This window comes from Megascapheus bottae, chromosome 17, assembly GCF_031878675.1.
Source record: "Megascapheus bottae isolate mThoBot1 chromosome 17, mThoBot2.hap1, whole genome shotgun sequence".
NCBI classification, from domain to species: domain Eukaryota; kingdom Metazoa; phylum Chordata; class Mammalia; order Rodentia; family Geomyidae; genus Megascapheus; species Megascapheus bottae.
This window is the reverse complement of record NC_143525.1, coordinates 15,057,095-15,081,841: the sequence shown is the minus strand read 5'-3', so window position 1 is coordinate 15,081,841 and position 24,747 is coordinate 15,057,095. Positions and strand designations below refer to the sequence as shown.

The window sequence follows — 24,747 nt, the reverse complement described above, 5'->3', positions numbered from 1 at the left end:
AAAGTGCTTGCCTAGCGTGCATGAAGACCCGGGTTCGATTCCTCACCACATGGTGCTGAGGCTCAAGTGGTAGAGCTCTAGCCTTGAGAAAGTCCAAGGACAGTGCTCAGGCCCTGAGCTCAAGCCCAGGACTGGAAAAAAAAAATAAATCAAATGTCTAATGATTTGTCCTACAAACACGGTGGATTAGAATAAAAACGAAAACAAAAGTGTTTTTGCTTTTTCTATTTCTGAACCTTTCTTCTCTCAGAAACTGCACAGATGAAGCCACCAAGGTTTTTCCACTAGGTAACTCCTTCGAACTATTCTCGCTAAGGCTTATTTACTTCGTGAGAAAAACCGAGGTCAAAGAAAAGTTAAGCGAGAATCGCTTTTCCTACCACAAAGCCGAGGTAAGTTTGAGGTTTCCAGAGACTAGAGGGGAGATGGGCAGCAGAGAGCAGAGGCGAGCCCCGCCTTCCACGAAGAGGCCCCGCCCCCTCCCTCCCTAGGCCCGCCTCTAGGGCTGTCCGCGGCAGTGCCTTACTGGTAGCAGACTCGGGGGACCTCGAGGAGGTCCTTCGCGCGGGTGCCTAACGCACTGCCTGCGCTGGTTTCGCGGGTGGCTTCCGGTGTGAGTGAAGCGTAGTGGCGGAGGTGTTGAGAGACTGAGGGGGATACTCCGGCTGGGACCATGGCGGACGGCGGCTCCGAACGGGCTGATGGGCGCATCGTCAAGATGGAGGTGGACTATAGCGCCACGGTAGACCAGCGCCTTCCCGAGTGCGAGAAGCTCGCTAAGGTGAGGGGAGGCCGGGTGGCTGTTGGCGGGCGCCAGGGGCTGAGTCACGGCGCAGATCCTGTCTAGGCCTCAGGGCCTGCGGGCTGGGGCGCCCCCGTTGCCTGCCCAGCCCCGCTTAGGTCTCGGGGAGTCCGCGGACGAGGGCGCCCCCATCGCCTGCCCAACCTTATCGAAGATTCCTGCAGTGCGGGACCCCAAGTCTGCCCGCGAGAGACCCTTGCAGCAGGAGTACGCTCATGCTTTCCAGCCTCCCTGACTCCCCAAGACAGGGGGTCGCCTCTCTTGCCCCTTAGAAGCGGGGGTTCTTTCTTCCTCGGTGTCTGTAGCGTTTAGGTTTCCCAGGTAGGTTCAGGCCACCCCAGCCTTCGATCTTGATCCGCGAGTTTGGTTCTGTCGCTCTTAGCGAAGTCTGCTTATGTCGAGAAATCGCTTAGGAATCAAGGCAGCGTGCCCGATCCTTAGTTGGGAGAGGAGGAGTAAGAAGATGATAGTGCACACATCATTCACCCAGGACCCTTGTCCTGGAGGAGAGAGTGAGCGGAATGAATTAGTTCCAGCCATGCATCATAGCGCGCCATCCAAATGGAAAGTGTGTTTTCTCCCTCCTCCCTTTCAGTCTTTCCCCCTCTCCCCTCACTCTTCTCCTCTCTCTCCTCCCTCTTCTCTCTCTCACTTCTTCTCTTTCCTCTCTCCTTTCTCTCCTTTTTCTCTTGTGCCTGTGTTGGGGCTGGAAACCAGGGTCTTGTGCTCTTGTTTGGCTTTTTGCGTTCAAAACAGGAGCCCTGCCACTTGAGCCACACCTCCCCATCCAGCTTTTTGCTAGTTAATTGTAGATAAGAGTTTCTTGGATTTGTCTTCCCGGACTGGCTTTTACCTGCAATCCTCAGATCTCAGCCTCTTGAATTAGCTAGTATTCTAGACATGAGCCACTGGCGCCTAGCAGGTGTTCCTTCTCATTGCTGGCACGAAGCTGACGTTTGAATTGGGTCTTAGTGTTGGGAGGAGGGAAAGACCATTCCTAAAGAGGACAGTAGTGGAAGAAAGACAAGTAGGCACAAAAGTGCACACACAGTCACCTAATTAGACATGTAATGAGCAATAGTTCAACTGCTTGTCTTCCGTGGAATTGGACTTATTCTTTTGTAGTGCTAGGTCTTGAACTCAGGACCTGCACACTCTACCTCTGAGTCACACCCCAGCCTTCCACTGTGAAATAGAAGCTTAGTGAAAATATTTTGGTTCCTTGAGTAGAACAACTCTCTCTCTATTTTTACACAGAGAAACTAAGGCTCAGAGTTAGTTGCTCCAGTTACAGATGGTAATCACTGAAATCCAGGATTCAAAACTCAGGTTGCCTCTTTAAGGGGATGGGTACTTGCAGAGTCAGCATCCATCCTGGTGCAACGGATTGCACCCAGACCTCCTTGAATTCCTTGAGGAATTCCACCACCAACACATATTATTGTTCACCTGTTTGCATTCACTGCAAGACTTGTCAGTGTTCCCTGGGATCTTACTGCAAAAGTACATTACAGCATAGTACATACTTCGTAGGCAGAAGAAATATCAAAAGATGTGTCACATTTAGTTCTTAGAAGGAAACCTACCACTTCCGGCTTTTTTTTTTTTTTTTGTATATATGTGGTACCAAGGAATCGAACCCGGGTCTTCGTGCATGCTAGGCAAGCACTTTAACCACTAGGCCAAACTCCCAGCCCAGAAGGAAACCTTTTTAATGCTTTTTTTTTTCTCAAAACTTAATGGGGCTTTACAAAAAGCTGAGATATGTCAGCTTCAATAAGTGGATATATCTGTACTTGTGAGGTTCAGTACAGTTGTGGAGAACAGCAAATTCATTTCTGAGTTTATAGCAGTAAATGTAAAGGAACATCCATTACATGGGATAGAAAAACTCAGATGTCAGGTGGATAACAATAGCTGGCATTTATTAAGTTCTCTGTGCTATGTACTTTAAGTGATTTTTGAGCACTAACTTATTTGCTCTTCACCTAGGCCCTGATCTTGTTTGGTTGACAAGGAAATTGAGTCTAGGAAACATTGACTTGCATGGTCTGAGATCAATAGCTAGTAATTTAGTGGAGCCAGGACTAGAACAGAGGAGAATGTCCACTTGAGCATTCACCCACTGTGTTCTGTCCAGAAAGGCAAATGTAATGAGAACATCAATCTCTGAGCTCTACCTGCGGAGCAGATCCCTACTTCCACTCTGTCTTTGCCAGTTGGGAATGGAGGTGGATCCTTGTTAGTGCTGCTCATTTTCAGAGAAAAGCCAAAAACATGGATACTTACCTGCCTTAAAGTGGTAGTTGAGGACTGGGAATGGGGCATAGTTGTAGAGTGCTTGCCTAGTACCCATGAAGCCCTGGGATTTGATTCCTCCATACCAGAAAAAGCTGGAAATGGCACTGTGGCTCAAGTGGCAGAGCACTAGCCTTGAGAAAGCTCAAGGGCAGTGTCCAGGCCCTGAGTTCAAGCTCCAGGGCTGGCAAAAAAAAAAAAAGGGTAGTTGAGCTGGGTGGGTGGGCACTATTGGCTAACATTGTAACTGTTTAGGGGGCTGAGACCTGAGGATCATGACTCAAAGCTAGCCCAGGCAGGAAAGTCCATGAGATTCTTATCTCCAATTAACTACTAGGAAACCAGAAGTAGAGCTGTAGCTCAAGTGGTAAAGTGCCAGCCTTGAGCAGAAAAGCTTGGAGATGGTGCCCAGACTCTTGAGTTCAAGCCCCATGACTGACAACAACTACTAGTACAATTGAGCTGCCTTGGCAAGCAGTGTAGGCATGGTCCTTGTTCCTAGAGTCGATGCCTTGGTGAGGTACAAAGGCAGCTAAACCAAAACAGTATAGTTTGTGCTAACTGCAGAATACAGTGAGACTGAGTGTTGCAAGAACTGCTTAGACTTCAAAGAAGAACTAGCCTCAGGATCACCTTTCTGAGATGGTCAGCATCCTGTTGAACTGCAGTTTGTGGTGTTAGAGTTCTTCTATGCTTTCCTTTTGTGCAGGTTGCCATTCTGTATTGCTGTTGCTTCTGATTGAGACTGCCACTTTCCATCTGTCGTCTGCCAGTCCTTCTTACATGATGGTAGCAGTTGTGAATATGCCAAAATGCATTGCTTACAGTAGGATGCTAGGATGAGAGGTGCAGTGTGGGGAGGGAACCCAGGACCGGGAGGTAGGAGTCCTGAAGGTCAGGATCTGTTGATCCGCCCTTGGAGCTGAACTGTTACTCACACTGTTTTGTCCTGTGGCTTTTTTTTTTTTTTTTTTTTTTTTTGCCAGTCCTGGGCTTGAGCTCAGGGCTTGAGCACTGTCCTTGGACTTTCTCAAGGCTCGAGCTCTACCACTTGAGCCTCAGCACCACTTCCGGCTTTTTTCTATATGTGGTACCAAGGAATCGAACCTGGGTCTTCGTGCATGCTAGGCAAGCACTTTAACCACTAGGCCAAACTCCCGGCCCCAGTCCTGTGGCTTTTTAATCTGGGAAATCAGGTGATGAAATTAAATAATCTAACAGTCTTTTGAGAAAGACTCCTTTTGGTTTATAATCATCAACTTACAGAATTTAGAGATTTGCCCATTCTTTTCCTTTGGCTAAGTGTTTATCCATATTACACATGAATCTGTAGAGCTTTCAGAATTGGTAGTCCTCTTTGCAAAGGAAAAATGAAAATGTTATAATTCATGTTCCAGACTTAGATAAAAGAAGTTCAAGTTGTGACTATAAGTCTGTATCTTGTACTACATTAAAATACATAATTTTGCCCAGCACTATGCCTGTACTACTGGCTACTTAGGAAGCTGATATCTGAGGATCAATGTTTTAAACCTTCCTGGGCAGGAAAGTCCATAAGATTCTTAACTTCAATTAACTGCCAAAAAGCCAGAAGTGTAGCCATGCCTAAAGTGGTAGAACACTAACAAGCCTTAAGCAGAAAAGCTTAGGAGCAGCTCCCAAGACCAGCACACATATATACACACATACATGCTTACATTCACACAGTTTAGGGTTGGAGTTGTGGCTCAAGTGATAGAGCACCTGCCAAACAAAGTGGAAGCCCAGAGTTAAATCCCAATCACCAAAAACAGCAATAAAAAATTCATAGTTTGGGGCCTGCGAGTTTGGCTTATTGGTAGAGTGCTTGCCTAGCATGGGTGAAGACCTGGGTTTGATTCTTCAGTACCACATACAGAGAAAAAGCCAGAAGTGGTGCTGTGGCTCAGGTGTAGAGCTCTATCCTTGAGAAAGCCCAAGGACATTGCTTAGGCCCTGAGTTTAAGACCCAGGACTGGCAAAAAAACCCCCACAGTTTTAACTGGAGTTATTGCTCAGCATTAGAGTATGCTTAGATGAAAGAGGCCTGAGATTCAGTTCCTAGCAACATTCCCCTCCCTCCAACAATGAACTTATTGTTATAAATTACCCTAGAAAATATGGCAAAAATGTTTTGAGGAGTTCAAAGTTACCTGTATCCTTAATTCAAAAGCTGTACCTCCCTCCAGTTCTTAAGAGATAGGAGTGTAGCAGATTTCTCTGCTCAGATAGTCCTCTAGATCTCAGTCTTATTATTTAACAGTTTAGTCTCCTATTTTATTTGTGAAGTTCATCTGTGACTACCCAGCTAGTCTCTTCGAAGAACAAGACAAACAGGTATCACTAGTCTGACTTAATAAATCAGAACCCCAAACAAAGACTAGCTAGCTGATAACTCATTACCATTTTGTTTTTACAGTCCTGGGGCTTAAACTCAGGGTCTGGGCACTGCCCTTGGACATTTTTTGCTAGTGCCACTTCTGGCTTTTTCTGTGGATGTGGTACTGAGGAATCAAACCCAGGGCTTCGAGCATATGAGGCATGCACTCTTATCAGTAGGCTACACTCCAGCCCAACTCATTACCATTTTATGTTAAGTTTTTCTTAGACTGTTGTACCTGTTGAAAACTTTGAGGCCCTGTAGGGAATCACTGGAGAAGTAAGCATTGCCATGAGTGAAAAGGAACAGAGATACTTTGTCCCAATGAGCCTTTGGTTGTCCTCAGCAGCTTAATTTAGGTCAGTTGTTTGGTTTGCATTGGTGTTGTGTTTTTCATTGTTTAATTTTGTCTTTTCTAGGAAGGAAGACTTCAAGAAGTCATTGAAACCCTTCTGTCCTTAGAAAAACAGACCCGCACCGTGAGTAGATTAGTGTGAGGTCTTCAATTCTCAGGGACTTCACTCAGCACTGGGCCACTTACTTCTCACCATCTGTTCTTGTGCAGGCCTCCGATATGGTGTCCACCTCCCGCATCTTAGTTGCTGTGGTGAAGATGTGCTATGAAGCTAAAGAATGGGACTTACTTAATGAAAATATTATGCTTCTGTCAAAAAGGCGGAGTCAGTTAAAACAAGTGAGTTCACAGTTGCTTCTAAAACATTTGCTTTTATGTAAGAACTTGGAAAACTAATTCTGTGACTGTTTTAAACATGTTAAATCATTATTACAGAATATACAGGATGTTTTTAAATCTATTTAGATTTTTCCTAGTGATACAACTGTTGACATTTCTTTATTTCTCTTAAGTGTCGGCACAGCTTTGTTCTGTTCCCCTATTGTCTCTTATTTCATTCTTTTTACCAGTCGTGGGCTTGAACTCAGGGCCTGGGCACTGTCCTTGAGCTTTCTCAAGGCTAGCACTCTATCCTTTCAACTTTTTCTGTGAATGTGGTAGCAAGGAATTGAACCCAGAGCTTTTTGCATGCTAGGCAAGCAATCTACCACTAAGCCATACTCCCCACCCTCCTGGCCCTCTTATTTCTTTTTTTCTTTTTCGCTAATCCTGGGGCTTAAACTCAGGGCCTGAGCACTGTCCTTGGGCTTTCTCACGGCTAGTGTTATGTCATTTGAGACATAGCACCACTTCTGGCTTTTTCTCTGTACTTACTACAGAAGAGTCAAACTCCAGGCTTTGGATGTGCTAGGAAAGCACTCTACCACTAGGCCAAACTCCTGGCCCCTCTTGTTTCAATCTTAAGTGGTTGTGTTACAGTCTTCAAGCTGATAAATATATTCGCTAACTCTGTTAATTAATTCATCTTTAACTGAGGATCCTGTCATTCATTGCTGGGGTGGGAATGGAGTCTTGCACACAAAAAAGCACTGATACCTCTTTCCTAAAAATACACTTTACACACAGCTTTTAGAATTATCACCATTGGGTGCTCTTCTAGAAACCATTATTATATGTTACTTAGAGAACTTGTATGTTTCATAAAAGATTGGGTCTCCCGAAGCATTGCACTTGTAAAAGCATTATGTTTTACAATGAAAAATGTGAACAGGGCACTGGTGTGTACCTTCCATCTGCTCTGGAAGTGAGGCCAGAGAACTGATTCGAGGCTAGCCTGGGGAACATGGTGAGACACCATCTGCAGAGGAAACAAAGCAAACAAAACCTTTAGCTTTTTGAGCTGAAGGTAACTTGGACTACTTGAACATAAATGTTTTTTATGAAAATCTTTCCAACATGCTATTTGTATTTTTGGCTAGGTTAGGTTAAATTGTACCTTTTTTGTCTTTTCTATTTTGGTACTGGGGATTGAACCCAGGACATTGTACTTGCTAGGCAAGCACTTTGCCACTGAGCTACATCCCAGTCCTAGGTTATAGTTAACGCGCTATTCACATTCTTGGCTAAAATTATATTTAATGTGTTATTTATATATTTGGCTAGCTTAAATTATATTTAATGTGATTTAATACTTTCATGATGACTCAAGGACCAATTTATTACCAGTAATTATGATTTGCTACTTAAAATCTAGACTAGGGTTTTGCAAATGATGGGCTACCTATTTTTATAAATAAGCTAGAACATAGCCCATACATTTGTGTATGTAATTTTTCTGTCAGCCTTTAAGTTACAGTGACCGAGTTACTTACATGCCACAGAGACTGGGTACTCCACAAAGTCCAAGGTTACTTGGCAAATATTTGAAAAAAATCTATACAAAAGATTACTCTTACCAGGCACTGGTGGCTTACACCTGTAATCCTAACTACTCAGGAGGCTGAGATTTGAGGAGTGTGGTTCAGAGCCAGCCCAAGCTGGAAAGTCTGAGATTGTTATCTCCAGTTAACCACCAGAAAACCAAAGTGGTGCTATGGCTCAAAATGGTAAGAGTGCTAGCCTTGAGCACAAAAGCCAGGGATAGCACCCAGGCCTTGAGTTCAAGCCCTGTGACCACCAACAAGAAGAAGATATTACTGTTAGCTAGACCATGGATTGTTAGCACTAGAGGAAATGAGGCCCAGTCCTCTTATATTTCCTGAGGAAACTAAGGGCAAGAGACTGTGTATTTCAGTGGTTCATTTAACTGAGGTGGTGTAATTGCCACTGATTTTTTTTTTGAGGGGGGGTGCAGTCCTGGTACTTGAACTCAGAGCCTAAGCACTGTCCTTGGGCTATCTCAAGGCTAGTGCTTTACCACTTGAGCCACAGCACCACTCCCGGCTTTTTCTGTGTATGTGATACCAGGGAATTGAACCCCGGTCACATGCATGCTAGGCAAATACTCTACCACTAGCCCAGACTCCAAGCCCCTTTTGGGCACTTTTTGCTTAAGGCTAGCACTCTGCCACTGGAGCCTCAGCGCCACTTCAGGCTTTTTCTGTGTATATGGTACAGAGGAATTGAACCCAGGGCTTTGTGCATGCTAGGTGAGCACTCTACCACTAGGCTAATGCTCCCAGCCCTAAATGAAAGAACCCCAGGTAGTGTTGGAACTCAGGGCCTTGAGCTCTTCTCCCCATCCCCTCCCCCTCGTGTATGTGGTACTGAAGAATTGAACCCAGAGCTTCATGCATACTAGATAAACACCAAACTCCTGGCCATCACTGACTCTTTATCTATCCCCTGCCCAGGGTCTGCTGGTCCAGCTTCAACACTGTGTAATCTTCTCTCCTCTAACTTTCCCTTTAGTCCACTGCCACTTCTCTGCCTCTCTGCTGACTTCTCTTGGCATCTAAGCTTTTCCAACCATTACTGATTAGTTACTGGATAGTCAGTACTTGGCTATCAGGGAGATGTGGATGTACTACATCCACAGGGCAGCTACAATTATTTAAGAGTCTAGAGTTAGTTGGGAAAACCAAATATTACCATAGCCCTGTCAGTAGAATACATTGTTTCCCTCAAATGAGAAATAGATTTCACTTAAGAAGGTTTTTAATATTTTAGGCTGTTGCAAAAATGGTTCAACAGTGCTGTACCTATGTGGAGGAGATCACAGACCTTCCAGTCAAACTTCGATTAATTGATACTCTGAGGATGGTCACTGAGGGAAAGGTAAGTGTCCTGTCAGCATAAGTCACAGTGGTCAGTGCTCACATCTGTATTTACAACACTTAGGGCATTTTATATGTTTGTCTGTATGCATTTCAAGAAAAAAGACAGTGAGGTGCTAGTGGCTCACGCCTGTAATCCTACCTACCCAAAGCACCTAGTACAGGGCTAATTTTGAGCAAAAGAAGCTTGAGGTTCCTGCCCAGGCCCTGTTCAAGCCCCAGGACTGTCATAAAAAGAAAGCCAGGTTCCTAGTGGCTCACTCCTGTAAACCTAGCTACTCATGAGGCTGAGGTCTGAGGATTGCAGTTCAAAGCCAGTTCAGGCAGAACAGTCCCTGTGAGGCTCTTTATCGCCAATTAACCACTCAAAAACTGGAAGTGGCACTGTGGCTCAAAGTGTCCAGGCTGAGTTCAAGCCTCACAACCAATAAGAAAAAGAAGGAAGAGGGCCGGGAGTTTGGCCTAGTGGTTAAAGTGCTTGCCTAGCATGCATGAAGACCCGGGTTCGATTCCTTGGTACCACATACATAGAAAAAAGCTGGAAGTGGTGCTGAGGCTCAAGTGGTAGAGCTCTAGCCTTGAGAAAGTCCAAGGACAGTGCTCAGGCTCTGAGCTCAAGCCCAGGACTGGCAAAAAAAAAAAAAAAAAAAAAAGAAGGAAGAAAAAAAAAAAAAGACACAGATGCCATCACCTTTATTCAACCATTATTCTTTATACAGACCCTTTTTAGTGTTTTCCTTCCCATAAGCACATTAACAAATTTAAATAGCATCTCTTGCTGTAATCCAGTTTTGTTTTTGGTAAGCCCTGGGACTTGAACTCTAGGCCTAGGTGCTGTCCCTGAGCTCTTTAGTTCAAGGCTAGCACTCTACCACTTTGAGCCACAGTGCCACTTCTGGTTTTCTGGTGATTAATCGAAGATAAGAGTCTCACTGAGTTCAGTGCCGGGGCTGGCTTTGAACCTCGATCATCAGATCCCAGCTTCCTGCGTAGTTAGTATCACAGGCATGAGCCACTGGTCTCCAGCTCCAGTTTGTTTGTTTGTTTGTTTTTTTAAAGAATAAGTGGTCTTGGGCTGGGAGTGTAGCTTAGTGCTTGCCTAGCATGCATGAAGCCTTAGGTTCAATTCTTTGGTGCCACATACTCAGAAAAAGCCAGAAGGGGTACTGTGGCTCAAGTGGCAGAGGGCTACCTAACCTTGATCAAAAAGTGTTCAAAGGGGCCGGGAGTTTGGCCTAGTGGTAGAGTGCTTGCCTAGCATGCACGGAGGCCCAAGTTCGATTCCTCGGAACCACATACATAGAAAAAAGCTGGAAGTTGTGCTAAAGCTCAAGTGGTAGAGCTCTAGCCTTGAGAAATTCCAAGAACAGTGCTCAGACCCTGAGTTTAAGCCATGACTGTCAAAACAAAACAAGACAAACAAAAACAAGAATAAGTGGTCTTCAGGGGCCAGGAGCGGAGCCTAGTGGTAGAGTGCTTGCCTACCATTCATGAAGCCCTGGGTTCGATTCCTCAGTACCACTTACTCAGAGTTGGAACTATAGCTCATGGTAGAGTGCTAGTTTTGAGCAAAAAGTATCCAAAGACAGTGCCTAAGTCCTGAGTTCAAGCCCCATGACTGGCAAAAAAAAAAAATAAAAAAAAAAAAAAAAAGAATAAGTGGTCTTGGGAGAAAGCAAGGTAAGATACTGAAACAATATGAGAATAACCAAGGGACAGCAAAAGAGATGAGAAATAACATAGTACATTAGGGACAGCAATCACACATGGCTCTTGTTCTATATTCTGGAGGTCCTTTCATTTAGCCTCATCCTATATGGCCTTATGTATCTAGGTTTTGCCCTATTGTAAACCTCTGCTAGGAGAGTCCAAGGTTTCTACTAATTATGACAAATGAGGGAAACCATTGAGCCTATGTTCCTTTGAGTCTGGCTTACTTCACTTAATATGATTTTTTTTCTAAGTCTTTCCATGAAATGGTAACCCTTCTGTACAACATCTGAATAATAACAGTACAATTATATTAAAAAAGAAAAAAGAATTAGTGATCTTATCTCAATATTTCCTTGAGGTAGAGGGGTTGAGATAGGATCTTTCTGAGGCCCAGGCCAGTCTCAACCTTGTGAGATAATGTATATATATATGTGTGTGTGTATATATATATAAATATATATGTATGTATGTATATGTATGTATGTATGTAGGTATGTATTTATTTTTGCCAGTCCTGGGGCTTGAACTCAGGGACTGGGTACTGTCCTTGGACACTTTTGTTTTTGGTCAAGGCTAGCACTCTGCCACACTCCTGGCTCAATGGGTTTTACACACAGACACCCTTTTTTTCTTTTGGGTCAGTCATAGAGCTACCTTGCCTGGCTCAGGTTATATATTTTTTAACGAGATAAAAAAAAGGAGTATGGGGCCGGGAGTTTGGCCTAGTAATACAGTGTTTGCTTGCCTAGCGTACACAAAGACCTGGGTTCCATTCCTCAGTACTACATACATTAGAAAAAGCCAGAAATGGTGCTGTGGCTCCAGTGGCAGAGTGCTAGCCTTGAGGATGGTGCTCAGGCCCTGAGTCCAAGCCCTAGGACTGGCAAAAAAAAAAAAAGAGTGGGATGGGGCTAGGAGTGTGGCCTACTAGTGCAGTGCTTGCCTAGCATGCAGGAAGCCCTGGGTTTGATTCCTTAGTACCACATACACAGAAAAAACAGTAAGTAGTACTATTATTCAAGTGATAGAGTGTTAGCCTTGAGAAAGCCCAAGGACAGTGCCCAGGCCCTAAGTTCAAGCCTTAAGACAGGCACAACAGAAGAGGGTTCGGGGGAAGAAGGTGTTTTCAGTAGGAGGGAAATCATGTACAAAGACAGCTAGCTAAGAAAGCCATGATATGTTTAGGAAACTTGGGGGAGTTTGATATAATTGGAAAGTAAGATTTGGGAAGAGAGGGGAAAACTGTTGCTTCAGAGAGTGAAGACTCATCTCCTGTGCTCTTAGGTTCAAAGTGTTATTTTTAATGTCTTAATTTCTTGGAAATTATAAATGCTAGCAACTTTTTGATTAGCAAGAATTTATTTTTTATTTTTTTAGTTGTAGGTATGTTTGTAGACAAGGCCTCAGTTTATAATACAGAATGGCCTGGAACTCACTGTGAAACCCATGCTTTCTTCAAACTCTACTACCTTAGCTTTCTGAGTTGCTGGGATTATAGTTGTGTTCCATTACACAAGGCTCCACATTTTTTTTTCCTTTTGCCAGCACCGAGCCCTGAGTTCACACCTCAAGACTGGCACAGAAAAAAGTGATTCAGAGCATTTGAATTGCAGATACTGAATTGCATGTACTCTCTGTAAAGTGTCATCTATCCATCTATCTATCCACCCATCAATCCATCCATCTGTCCAGCTATCTGTCGGTCTATCTGTCTATCTTTTGACAGCCCCAGGGCTTGAACTCAGGGCCTAGGCACTGTCCCTAAGCTTCTTTTCCTCAGGCCAGCACTCTACCACTTGAGCCATAGCACCACTTTTGGCTTTTTTTTGTTTATATGGTACTAAGGAATCAAATCTAGGGCTTCGTGCATGCTAGGCAAGCACTCTACCACTAACCCACATTTCCAGCCCTGCCATTTTTTAAATAATTATTTTAAAGTCATTTACCATTTCTTGTGTAATTTATTTTTATATCTTGGGCGTCCCTTTGTTAAACAAGGAATTTTGTATTTAGGTTGTGAAAGCAAGGCTAAGAAATGTTACCTCCCACAGACCTTTTCAGTTTTGCTGTGTGTGTGACCTCTCAGCTGGGCTTGTGGGCTTGTGGAACCTGATTGCAGTGCAGGATGAGGACTCAGGCATGTAATTCCCTCATGGTTCCATTCTACCTTTTTTTGATAATAGAAATTTTTCCTTCTTTGTAGATTTATGTTGAGATTGAGCGTGCACGACTGACCAAAACCTTAGCAACGATAAAAGAACAAAATGGAGACGTGAAGGAGGCAGCCTCCATTTTACAAGAATTACAGGTAAGGCATTGATGTGTTGCGGCTGGTCAGTTTTGGGTTGAGTCAGCCATACTTCTTGTGGATATCATGTATTATCATGCATTATCACCTTTTGGTAAACCACCAAGGGTGGGAATGTGTGTGACAGGGTTATTCAGCCCTCTGGAAATGATGTCATTACTGTCTTAAGTTTAATTGCTAAAAAATTATTGAAGCCAAGTTAGGTCAACAAGGTGAATTGGATTGGGAGTATAGCTCATTTAGCTATATGAGACCCTGACTTCAGTCCCGATGATTTTCCTTAATTGAGAGCCATTACTTGAAGATTTGGGTTCTCTGTAGAGTTTAAGTAGCTAATTCATGTTATTCATTATTAACTTCATTTTAGTGACTATTCACTGGCAAATTGCTTTTTTTCTTTTTCTGTTGGTCATGAGGCTTAAACTCTGGGTCTGGTGTTGTCCTTGAGCTCTACTGCCCTACCCCTTGAGCCTCAGCCCTACTTCCCGTTTTCTAGTGGTTAATTAGAAATAAGAGTCACACGTTCTTTAGTGCCTGGGCTGGGTTTGAACTTCTATCCTCAGATCTCAGCCTCCTGAGTAGCTAGAATTACAGGTGTGAGCCACTGTATCCGACTTTTTTTTTTTTTTTTTTTTTTTTTTTTGCCAGTCCTGGGGCTTGAACCAGGGCCAGAGCACTGTCCATGGGGTTTCTCAAGGTTAGAGCTCTACCACTTGAGCCACAGCACCACTTCTCGCTTTTTCTGTGTATATGATACCAAGAAATCGAATCTAGGTCTTTGTGCATGCTAGGCAAGCACTCTACATGTACCTAGTCCAAACTCCTGGCCCCTGAATGAAGACTTCTTTTTGTTGTTGGTCCTGGGCCTTGAACCAGGGCCTAGGTGTTATCCTTGAGCTTTCGTGTTGAAGGCTAGTGCTCTGCCACTTGAGACACAGCTCCTCTTCTGGCTTTTATGGCATTTAATTGGAGTTAAGGCTCTTTGAACCATGATTGTCAGATCTCAGCTTCCTAAGTAGCTAAGATTACAGACATGAGCAGCACCCAGCTGAATGAAGACTCTTCTCTTTCACCAGGAGGGCTGGAGGTTGGTAGCTTAGCTTAAGTGGTAGAGCACAAGCCCTGTAAGCAGCCAGTCCCATGTTTAAATCATAGTACTGGGGAAAAAGAAAAATAGAATTTTTTATCTAGGGATTGTTTTAATATGTTCATAAGTTCATTACAGTTCATACTAGTATTAACTTCTTTGGGAATTACTCTGTTAGGTGGAAACTTATGGCTCAATGGAAAAAAAAGAGCGAGTGGAGTTTATTTTAGAGCAGATGAGACTCTGCCTGGCTGTGAAGGATTACATTCGCACACAAATCATCAGTAAGAAAATTAATACCAAGTTTTTCCAGGAAGAGAATACAGAGGTGAGCATTTCTTTACATATCTACATATTTAATTTGAAAGCATTTGAATAAAACCCCTAAACTTAATTTTACCTTGTCAACTTTTTTCAGAACTTGAAGTTGAAATACTATAACCTAATGATTCAGTTGGACCAGCATGAAGGATCTTACCTGTCTATTTGTAAGCACTACAGAGCCATCTATGACACTCCATGCATACAGGCAGAAAGTGAGAAGTGGCAGCAGGTGAGGGTGCTCTAACTAGCACACAGCCTTGTGGGACTGCGGGTTTGCTTGCTGGTATCTCCTCAACATTGTACTAGTTATCTCTTTGTATTGTGGGTATTTTCAATGGGCCTTGTGTGCCATACTGCCTGGGCAGTTCTTTTCATTATGAATGGAGGCTTCCTGTGTACCCTGTACACCAGGTCAACCACTAACACAGGTTCAGATAAGATTCAGTATCACCTAACGGTCTTGGAGACATACAGACACAGTGCTGCACACCTGTAATCCAAGCACTTGGTTGGGTATCTGCTTGTGCTACAGTGCAGGACCATGTATCAAGAGAAAAAAAATTTTTGTTGTACTTAACTTGTTACATAATTATGCTGATAATTATGTTAGCAAGAACTAAGAAATATTTTTAAAATGTTAGCTGGAGCCAGGCGCCAGTGGCTCATGCCTGTAATCCTAGCTACTTAGACTGAGAACTGGAGATATTGTAGTTCAAAGCCAGCCCAGGCAGGAAAGTCAGTGAGACTCTTGTCTCCAATATACTACTCAAAAAAAGCTGGAGTCAGGATAAGGAAACAAAAGCCATATGAGTGACTGTTGTCCTTAATGTACTATGTTATCTCTCATCTTTTTTGCCATCCCTTGGTTATCTCATATTGTTACAATATTTCACCTTATCTGATATATTTTATGTGTGATTAATTGGTTATTTGAAATTGGATAGGGAAGGGGGGAAATCAAGATAAGCAGGGGGAGGGTGGGAGGGAAATGGGGACCATGTCATGAGAAAGGGTATCAATGTTTGTGAAATTATGCACCTTCTATCTGGTGAATATAATGTAATCCTTCTATTAATCACAATAAAAAATTATTTTAAAAAAAAGCTGGAAGTGAGCAGGGCGTGATGGCTCACACCTGTAATCCTAGATACTCAGGAGGCTGAGATCTGAGGATCAAGGCTCAAAGCCAGCCCAGGTACAAAAGGACCTGGCTTGGGGCTTGGCTTGAGTGGTTAGGTCAGTAGCTTTGAGCTGAAGAGCTCAAGGACAGCGCTCAGGCCAACCAAGTTCAAGCCCCATGATCCACAAAAAGAAAAAAAAAGCTGGAAGTGGCACTGTGGCCAAGTGGTAGAACATTAGCCTTAAGCAAAGGAAGCTGTAGGACAACACCCAGACCCAGAGTTTAATCCCCAGGATCTGAGGGGAAAAAAAAGAAAATCATCTGGTAGTAGTTTAAGCTATTTATTGTTTTATGAAAACTGAATATGTAAAGGACAGCCTGGTAAGATTCCCCCCCCCCCCGCTAAGATTATAATACAAAATTAAGATAATCTATGTATCCATTCCACAACTTTCCAGTTCTAGTCCAAGTTTCCTTATGTTTGAAATACACTCAAACAGTGTTATATGCCTTCTTTAGGCTCTGAAAAGTGTTGTTCTCTATGTCATCCTGGCTCCTTTTGACAATGAACAGTCAGATTTGGTTCACCGGATCAGCAGTGACAAGAAGTTGGAAGAAATTCCCAAATACAAGTAAGTGCACATGCATTAGCTCGTGTCTCAGAAGCAGTACCATCCTAAGAAGATTGTGGAAAACTATAAAGAAAGTGGTGAGATGTGTTTAAAAATGACATTATATGTACTTTATTGTAAACCATACATCAAATACATATTTTGTGTCAAGGCCCATTTAGGAGCTTTTGATTAACCATTTATAAAGCCGTATCAGTAATAGTTTGGGATTTTGTTATTTGGTAGACATGCTTCCTAAAAAGCTGTCCACAAGCTCTTCAGCTCAATTCTATTGCTCTACCACCTGAGCCTCAGTGCCACTTCTGAGCTTCTATTTATTTTTATTTTTTATATTTTGTTGGTCAGGGGCTTGAACTCTGGGCCTGAGCGCTGTCCCTGAGCTCTTAAGCTCAAGGCTATTGCTCTACCACTTGAGCCACAGTGCCACTTTTGGTTTTCTGGTGGTTAATTGGAGAGTCTCACAGACTTTAGAGCCTAGGCTGGCTTTGAACCATGATCCTCAGATCTTAGCCTCCTGAGTACCTAGGTTTACAGGTAGGAGCTACCACACCTGGCCTGAGCTTCTTTTTGGGGAGGGAGGGGGGTGAATCTTGGGCCTTGAACTCAGATACTGAGCACTGTCCTTTCGCTTTTTCGTTACGCCTAGTGCTCTCCTACTTGAGCCATAGCACTACTTCCGGCTTTTCTATGTATGTGGTATTGAGGAATCAAACCAGGGTTTTCATGCATGCTAGGCTAGCATTCTACCACTAGGCCAAACTCCCCTCCCTGTGAGCTTCTATTTTTTTTAATGTGTAGTCCAGGATCAAACTTGTGATCCTCCTGCCTCTTTGATTACCAGTATGTGCTACCACGGCCGGCTGAGCTTCTATTTTTAAGAGTTGTTTTTCTAATCTGTTTCATTAGTATCTGAACAGTTATGTGTAGCTTTTTAAGCAGGAGAATTCACTCACGGTGTATGGAGATGGTGGGAAAGCCCATTAGAAGCCAGAATGGAATCTGTCTTGTTCTACCAAAGTACATAAACAGCCTATCTGCTTTGAAATCTGCCATTCCACAGTCTATTTGTCCCTTAGCTGAGGTGCTGGACCCCACAAGGATTTCTAGTTGTGATTTGCTCAGACTTGAGATCTTTTACCTATATATAATGTGATCTCTTGGGGATGGAACCCGAGTGTAAGTCGTGTGCACCTCAGGCACAAGGCTTTGATGTTTATAACGTTGGTGAAACTGGCTGCTGTACCTGAGCCATCATTGCTGTTGCACCACCTGCCTAGTTCTAAGTTTCTTGGCTTCCTTCACTGGTGTCTCTTGCACACAATCTCAACTCATCTCAACTGTTTGCCAGTACTTGCAGTCAGGTATACAACTGTCTACTCATGGCTCACACTGGCACACCAAAAGTTTCAGATTTGGGAACATTTCAGATTTAAGATTTTTATCTTTGAGATGTTAACCCTGCATTCGGTGATAGTTCTTATAGACTTCTAGTATTAAACTATATGGTTTACAGGGATCTTTTAAAGCTTTTCACCACTATGGAGCTGATGCGCTGGTCCACACTTGTGGAGGACTATGGGATGGAGCTAAGGAAAGGCTCACTGGAGAGTCCTGCCACCGATGTGTTTGCTTCTACGGAGGAAGGTGAAAAAAGGTGGAAAGACTTGAAGAACAGAGTTGTTGAACATGTAAGAATCTGGCATGATAGACTGCTAGTTGTAATCTTTTTTTTTTTTTTTTTGCCAGTCCTGGGACTTAAACTCAGGGCTAGGACACTGTCGTTGAGCTGCTTTTGCTCAAGGCTAGCACTCTGCCTCTTAAGCCACAATCCTACTTCTGGCCTTTTCTGTTTATGTAGTACTGAGGAATCGAACCCAGGTCTTCATGCATGCTAGGCAAGCATTCTACCACTAAGCCACATTCCTAGCCCATAGAAATGTATTCTTTTTGGCCAGTCTTGGGGCTTGAACTCAGGACTGCCCCTGATGTTCTTTTGCTCAAGGTTAGCACTCTACCACTTGAGCCACAGCACCATCTCTGGCTTTTTCTGTTTATGTGGTATTGAGAAATTGAACCCAGGGCTTTTCATATATGCTAGACTCTACCACTACACCACATTATCAGCCCTTGTATGATGTTTTGTTTATTTCTCTTTTGTTTTTATCTTAAGAAAAGATTCCCTTATGTTGCCTAGGCTGGTCTTGAACTCCTGGACCAAAGCAAAGCAATCCTCCCATTTCAGTTTCCTAGAAGCTGGAACTGGTTATGCTTTTTTTCTTTTGAGTTTTAGCCTTTTGAATATTTGTCTCATAATTAGAAAAGTTTAACTTTGATTATTGGATTAGCAAGAACTATAGTTATTTTTTTACTATATATTTTAAAATTTGTATAAAATATAAATTTACAAATGATTCTAGAAACTATCCCCATGTTGAGGTGTTGCTTTTGCGGTTTTGAATCAGCTTTCTTCCAGTGGTGGGCCAAAGACACATAAAAGCTGTTAGTTTGATGCTGTGAGTAGATGTACTTGAATGTGAAACAGATGGCTGCAAAGTTACCTGACAGCTGTTCTGGTGTCCCCTGCCCTCTGTCTCTCCTCAGAATATTAGAATAATGGCCAAGTACTATACCCGGATAACAATGAAGAGGATGGCGCAGCTGCTGGATCTGTCTGTGGATGTAAGTAGTCAGTGTCACTGGGTGGGAGGGGTTTGCCACTGTTCATCTATCTCAAATGTCAGAAATGTGTATAAGTACTGACTGAAAACACTTGTTTTATTTTATCACTAGTTATGTATTTATTTGAGAAAGGATATATATAGATCTATATATATCCTAGGATATATATAGATCTATATATAATCCTAGGAGGGCCTCAAATTGGAGATCTTCCTGCCTCAATTTTAGAGTACTGAGATTATAGGTGTTCTCTACAACACTATCACCCATTGTTTTATGTGATAGAAAGCTTCCCTAGCTATCTTGAGTACCAAAAAAATACCCTAAAGAGTTTTAATCTTTTTTTTTTCCAGTCCTGGGGCTTGAACTCAGGGCCTGGGCACTGTCCTTGAGCTTTCTTGAGTCTAGTGGGTCTACCACTTGAGCCATAGCACCACTTCCAGCTTTTTCTATATATGTGGTATGGAGGAATTGAACCCAGGGCTCCATGCATGCTAGGCAAGTACCTACCACTAGGCCACACTCCCAGATCCCAGTATCTTTTATGCCACTTAAACCTTAGGAGTTTGGGAATCTAGGCTCAATTTCTAGTCCTCCCCATCCAGAAATGATAAATTCTTAAAACATTAACTATTAGTTTTACATTGCAGTGCATAATAAATACACTTGGGTTTCCAGAAGAATTAGTGCGAGAGTGAAATGTGAGGAGGCTTGGCTGTGTTACCCCTGGCACAGCCACAGACTTGCTGGAGCATTGTACATAGCATGTACATAGCTATGTACATTGTACATAGCATAAGACGGATGACACAGAAGGAACATCATAGCTGGAAGCTTGGTCCTTGGTGGCAGCTTCGTTCTCAATTAAGGTCATGGACACAAAGTCCTGGTCTTCTCAAGGGTTGCCTGGTCTGGGGCAGAGCATGTGTTCTCAGCAGCCTTGCTGGCAATCAGGCAGCTGCTCCTATGCATAGGGCCTTTTAAGAGGCACCAGAAAGGCAAGGATGTCAACATGCTCTTCTCCCAGGCCTGAACTAGGGACAACACAGTGTAATCCTCCTTGGACTAGAATAAAGAAGTACCTTACAGTGCGTGCATTCGTGTGACTGCTCTGCACTTGCTGTTAAAATTTTTTTTTTCTAGTCCTGGGCCTTGAACTCAGGGCCTGAGTGCTGTCCTTGGGCATTCTCAAGGCTAGAGCTCTACCACTTGAGTCACAGCCCCATTTCCAGTTTTTTCTATGTATGTGGTACCAAGGAATTAAACCTGGGTCTTCATGCATGCTAGGCAAGCACAAGCACTATGTCAAACTCCTGGCCCATCAGCTGGTGTAATTTTTGGTTGAAGAATTTAGAAAACGCTTCCTCACATTTTTTTTTTTTTTTGCCAGTCCTGGGCTTGAACTCAGGGTCTGAGCACTGTCCTTGGACTTTCTCAAGGCTAGAGCTCTACCACTTGAGCCTCAGCACCACTTCCGGCTTTTTTCTATGTATGTGGTACGGAGGAATCGAACCCGGGTCTTTGTGCATGCTAGGCAAGCACTCTACCACTAGGCCAAACTCCCGGCCCCCGCTTCCTCACATTTTATTTATCATCTGTGGTAATGTGGACTTAAGCCAACTTCTGTTTGTCTTGCAGGAGTCAGAGGCTTTCCTCTCGAATCTAGTTGTGAACAAGACCATCTTTGCTAAGGTAGACAGGCTGGCAGGAATCATCAACTTCCAGAGACCCAAGGATCCAAATAACTTATTAAATGACTGGTCTCAGAAACTGAACTCGCTCATGTCTCTGGTCAACAAGACCACACACCTCATAGCGAAAGAGGAGATGATTCATAATTTACAGTAAGGTCTGGTGCTTTTACAAAAGATAAAATTGGAAGTGATTAAAAAAAGACAAAAAAAAAAAAAAGACTTGTTATCCTGGTGTACATGTGGTTTTTCTGTCTACATTAATGTTAGTTGCAAGCAGGCCTGAGGCTGGTTTTCCCTCAGCACTTGGCCTCGATGTTAACCCTGAGTTCAGTTGGTATAAAACCATTTTATGACACACATTCTTATTGTCCAAATATGTAAGAACATGTGTCAACTTGAGTTGTTTGAAAACCTCCTGTGCTCACTTGTTCTTGTGTGATCATGAAACCATACAGGAGTGTGCTGCTGCTCCTTGGGGTGGGGTGATGGAGTAAATGATGCTGGAAACCTTCTTGACTCCAGACACACAGGATGTTGGGTGCAATTGTGATTGATATCTTTATGTTGTGGCAATGTCTCTACATGGAGCATTTTGGTAGGATAAAGATTTTTTTAAAAAATTAAAACAACAACAAAAAACTTTTCTAGCCCAGTAGTTGGGTTTCTTTTACCCTGACTTCACCCGACATTGGGTCTTAATATTTTTCTTCCACTTTTAGAGATAAGATCTATGTTGATCTTCCCATTTCGGCCTCATAAGTCAGGGTTGCCGGTGTGTTACTGTATCTGGCATAAGGCTTCTCTGTCAGTTTTACTTATAAAGTCTAATTAAATTGTTAGTTTTCTAAATTATGTGCCTATATCTATTGTACAGTGCTGGGTAATCTTATTTTTAATACTTAAAAATGACAAAAAACAACAAGACCATCTTCATAGTAAATGGCATAGATTTAATCTTTTTTACAGAATTAGAATAGTTTTATTATATAATATGTGGGGGTCAGTTAGTATGAGAAAATATTGGGAGCTTTTGTATTTCAGAGCAAATTAAAATACGAAAAAAAGTTAGAAAGTAACTTAAAAGGTATTTAAGTGAGCTGGGCGCTGGTGGCTGATACCTGTAATCCTAGCCACTCAGGGGGCGGATCTTGATTCAAAGCCAGCACAGGCACAGCAGACTCATCTCCAATTAACCAGGAGAAAAAGAAAAAACGGAAATGGCGCTGGCTCAAGAGGCAGAAGAGCACAGGGACAGCACCCAGGCCAAGTTCAAGCCCCATGATAAACACACACACACACACACACACAAATTAAGTGAGGGTCCTCTTAAAAAGAAAAAAAACACAAAACAGGGGCCAAGAGTTTGGCCTAGTGGTAGACTGCTTGTCTAACCTGCATAAAGACCCAGGTTCAATCCCTTAGTACCTCACGGATGTGGTGCTGTAGCTCAAGTGGTAGAGCTCTATCCTTGAGAAAGCCCAAAGATAGTGCTCAGGCCCTAAGTTCAAGCCCAGGACTGGCAAGAAAAAAAAAAAATCCAAGCCATGTGCAGATGTCATGCCTATAATTTTTTTAATCTAATTTTTTATTGTAATATATAGAGGGGTTACAGTTATATTCGCCACATAGAAGGTGCATTACTTCTCCCACATTGATACCCCTTTTCTGTTTTTGTCCCCATTTCCTTCCTCCCTCACACCTATAATTCTAACAACTTAGTAGGAGGCTGAGATCTGAGAAGGAGGATTGAGATCTGAGTTTGAAGCCAGCCTGGGAAGGAAAATCCACAACTCTTTATCTTCAGTGAACTATGGGGAGGGGAGGGGGGCATGCAGGGGGAAGCCAGAATGGAGCTGAGGCTTAAGTGGTAGAATGCTAGCCTTGAGCAGAAAAGCTCAGGGCAACCAGGCCGAGTTCAAGCTCCAGGAGTATCACTTGCATGTGTGATTGATCTCTCCACCCCCCCCCTCCCCAAATGAAGTAGGAAATAGTATAGTAGAAATGACATTTTTCTAATTTCCTCACTAGAGGCCAGGGATAGGGATGGCTGAGAGACTTGTATGTAGAAAGTTAATGCGTTGGCCGCATTCGTAAAGCTGGTTTGTCTGCTCTCCTTACCTCGTAAAAACTAACAGTACAACAAGCCCGGGAACATCAGAAGTTTTCTCTAGCAGTTAGAACATGGTTGTAATTCTGAAGGAAAGCTTCCTTTTGTATTGTTACTTGCAGGAGAGTTGCAGTTAATTCTAATCTAGCTTCTCAATTGTCTTGGGCATCATTACCCTTGTGCTGGGCACACCTAGACTGAGGCAAAGGTATCACATTGCCATTTGTAGCTGTCCTAGGGGCCAAATCTCAATTTCTTGATTTTTTCTCAATTATTAATCAAACTGACAGCTATTTATCAACTTCTTAGTGTTGCTAAAAATGATCCTTTCATTGAAGGTAGTCTGCATTGGGAGTGTTCAGAACACTCCTGTATTGTGTTTGGGACTGAGCTCTTACCTCCAGTGTCTGAGACCCTGGGTTCAAGCTCAGACACTAAAGTTAGCATGAAAGACTGGGTCTATTTACTTCCAAATTAAGAATAAACCCAGCAGCATGGTACATACCTGTAACCACAAAGGGAGAAGCAGAATATCCGAGATTTTGAGGCCAGTCCAGGCAAAGACAGGGAGACCCTATGTCAAAAAACGAAAGTACACAAGGGGCCCAGAGACCCAGCTCAAGTGGTTGAGCATATGCTGGGTTTGGTCCTCAGGCCCACAGAAAAGATTAAACTCCATTACCATTCATTTACCAGCCAGCATATGAGGTGGACTGCATCTTTTTGTAATCAATCTACATTTTCCTTTAGTTATTTTACAGTCCAGTAGCTATGTAATGGGGACAGCTGTCATTTTCCTCATCTTATTCAGGAGCAGGCATCTCTTTTTAGTGCTTAATAATATTCCACTGTAAAAAGAAAAATACTGAATGAAGACTGCAAGCTTCATCTTGCTGTTCCTATGAGGCTAAAGACAAGGCAGGCATGGTCATGCAGAGCATGGTAACTTCTGGTGACTGTGAGACACTTTTTTTTTTGTCAGTCCTGGGACTTGAACTCAGGGCCTGAACACTGTTCTTGGGCTTTCTCAAAGCTAGTGCTCTATCATTTGAGCCACAGCACCATTTCTGGCTTTTCTATGTATGTAGTGCCAAAGAACTGAACCCAGGTCTTTATGCATGCTAGAGAAGCACTCTACCACTAGGCCAGCCCTGTGAGACAAATTTAGAGGGAGGAGATCTTTACTTTGGCTCAGGGCTGAGTGCTCAATCCAGGCTGGCAGGGATTCGGAACTCATGGCAACCAGAAAGCAGGAGATGACAAGCAGGAAGAGATAAGGATAGAAGCCCCAATGACACCCACTGATCTTTCTCCTAGGCCTTGCTCCTTCGCAAAGAGTGCCACTAGCTGGGAATCAAGCCTTCACAGGAGCCTGTGGGAATATTTCATATTCAAACCATAAACACCAGCAATTGTGGTGCTCCAGAGGCTAAAGCAGGAGGATCATGAGTTCACAGCTAAGCTGTGAGTTCCAGGTCAGCCTGGGTGAAATAACCAGGCCTTGTCTATGAAACAAAGACCAAGCTGGGCACCAGTGGCTCATGCCTGTAGTCCTAGCTACTCAGGATCAGGAGGCTGAGATCTGAGAGTTGTGTTTTGAAGCCAGATTGAGCAGAAAAGGCTGTGAGACTTTCATGTTCAGTTAAGCATCAACAAACAAAAGAAACAAATGCTGCAAGAAGTAGAGTACTAGCCTTGAGCAAAAAATCTGAGGGACAGTATCCAGCTCCTGAGTTTAAGCTCCATGACAAAAGAAAGAAGAAGGGCTGGGAGTTTGGCCTAGTGGTTAACGTGCTTGCCTAGCATGCATGAAGACCCGGGTTCGATTCCTCGGTACCACATACATAGAAAAAAGCCGGAAGTGGTTCTGAGGCTCAAGTGGTAGAGCTCTAGCCTTGAGAGAGTCCAAGGACAGTGCTCAGGCCCTGAGCTCAAGCCCAGGACTGGCAAAAAAA

At 43.2% G+C, this 24,747-nt stretch overlaps 1 protein-coding gene across 1 annotated transcript; it reads left to right on the top strand.

The window, feature by feature from the left end:
* Positions 1–591: 591 nt before the first annotated feature.
* Psmd12 (proteasome 26S subunit, non-ATPase 12) lies at positions 592–20,902 on the top strand. The gene is made up of 11 exons (XM_090349898.1): positions 592–781; positions 5,918–5,977; positions 6,064–6,192; positions 9,022–9,129; positions 13,045–13,149; positions 14,415–14,564; positions 14,655–14,789; positions 16,200–16,312; positions 17,826–18,000; positions 18,914–18,991; positions 20,630–20,902. The coding sequence occupies exons 1-11, from the start codon at positions 674–676 to the stop codon at positions 20,837–20,839; spliced, it is 1,371 nt and encodes a 456-aa protein (XP_090206024.1). The 5' UTR covers positions 592–673; the 3' UTR covers positions 20,840–20,902.
* The last annotated feature ends 3,845 nt before the right edge of the window (positions 20,903–24,747 follow it).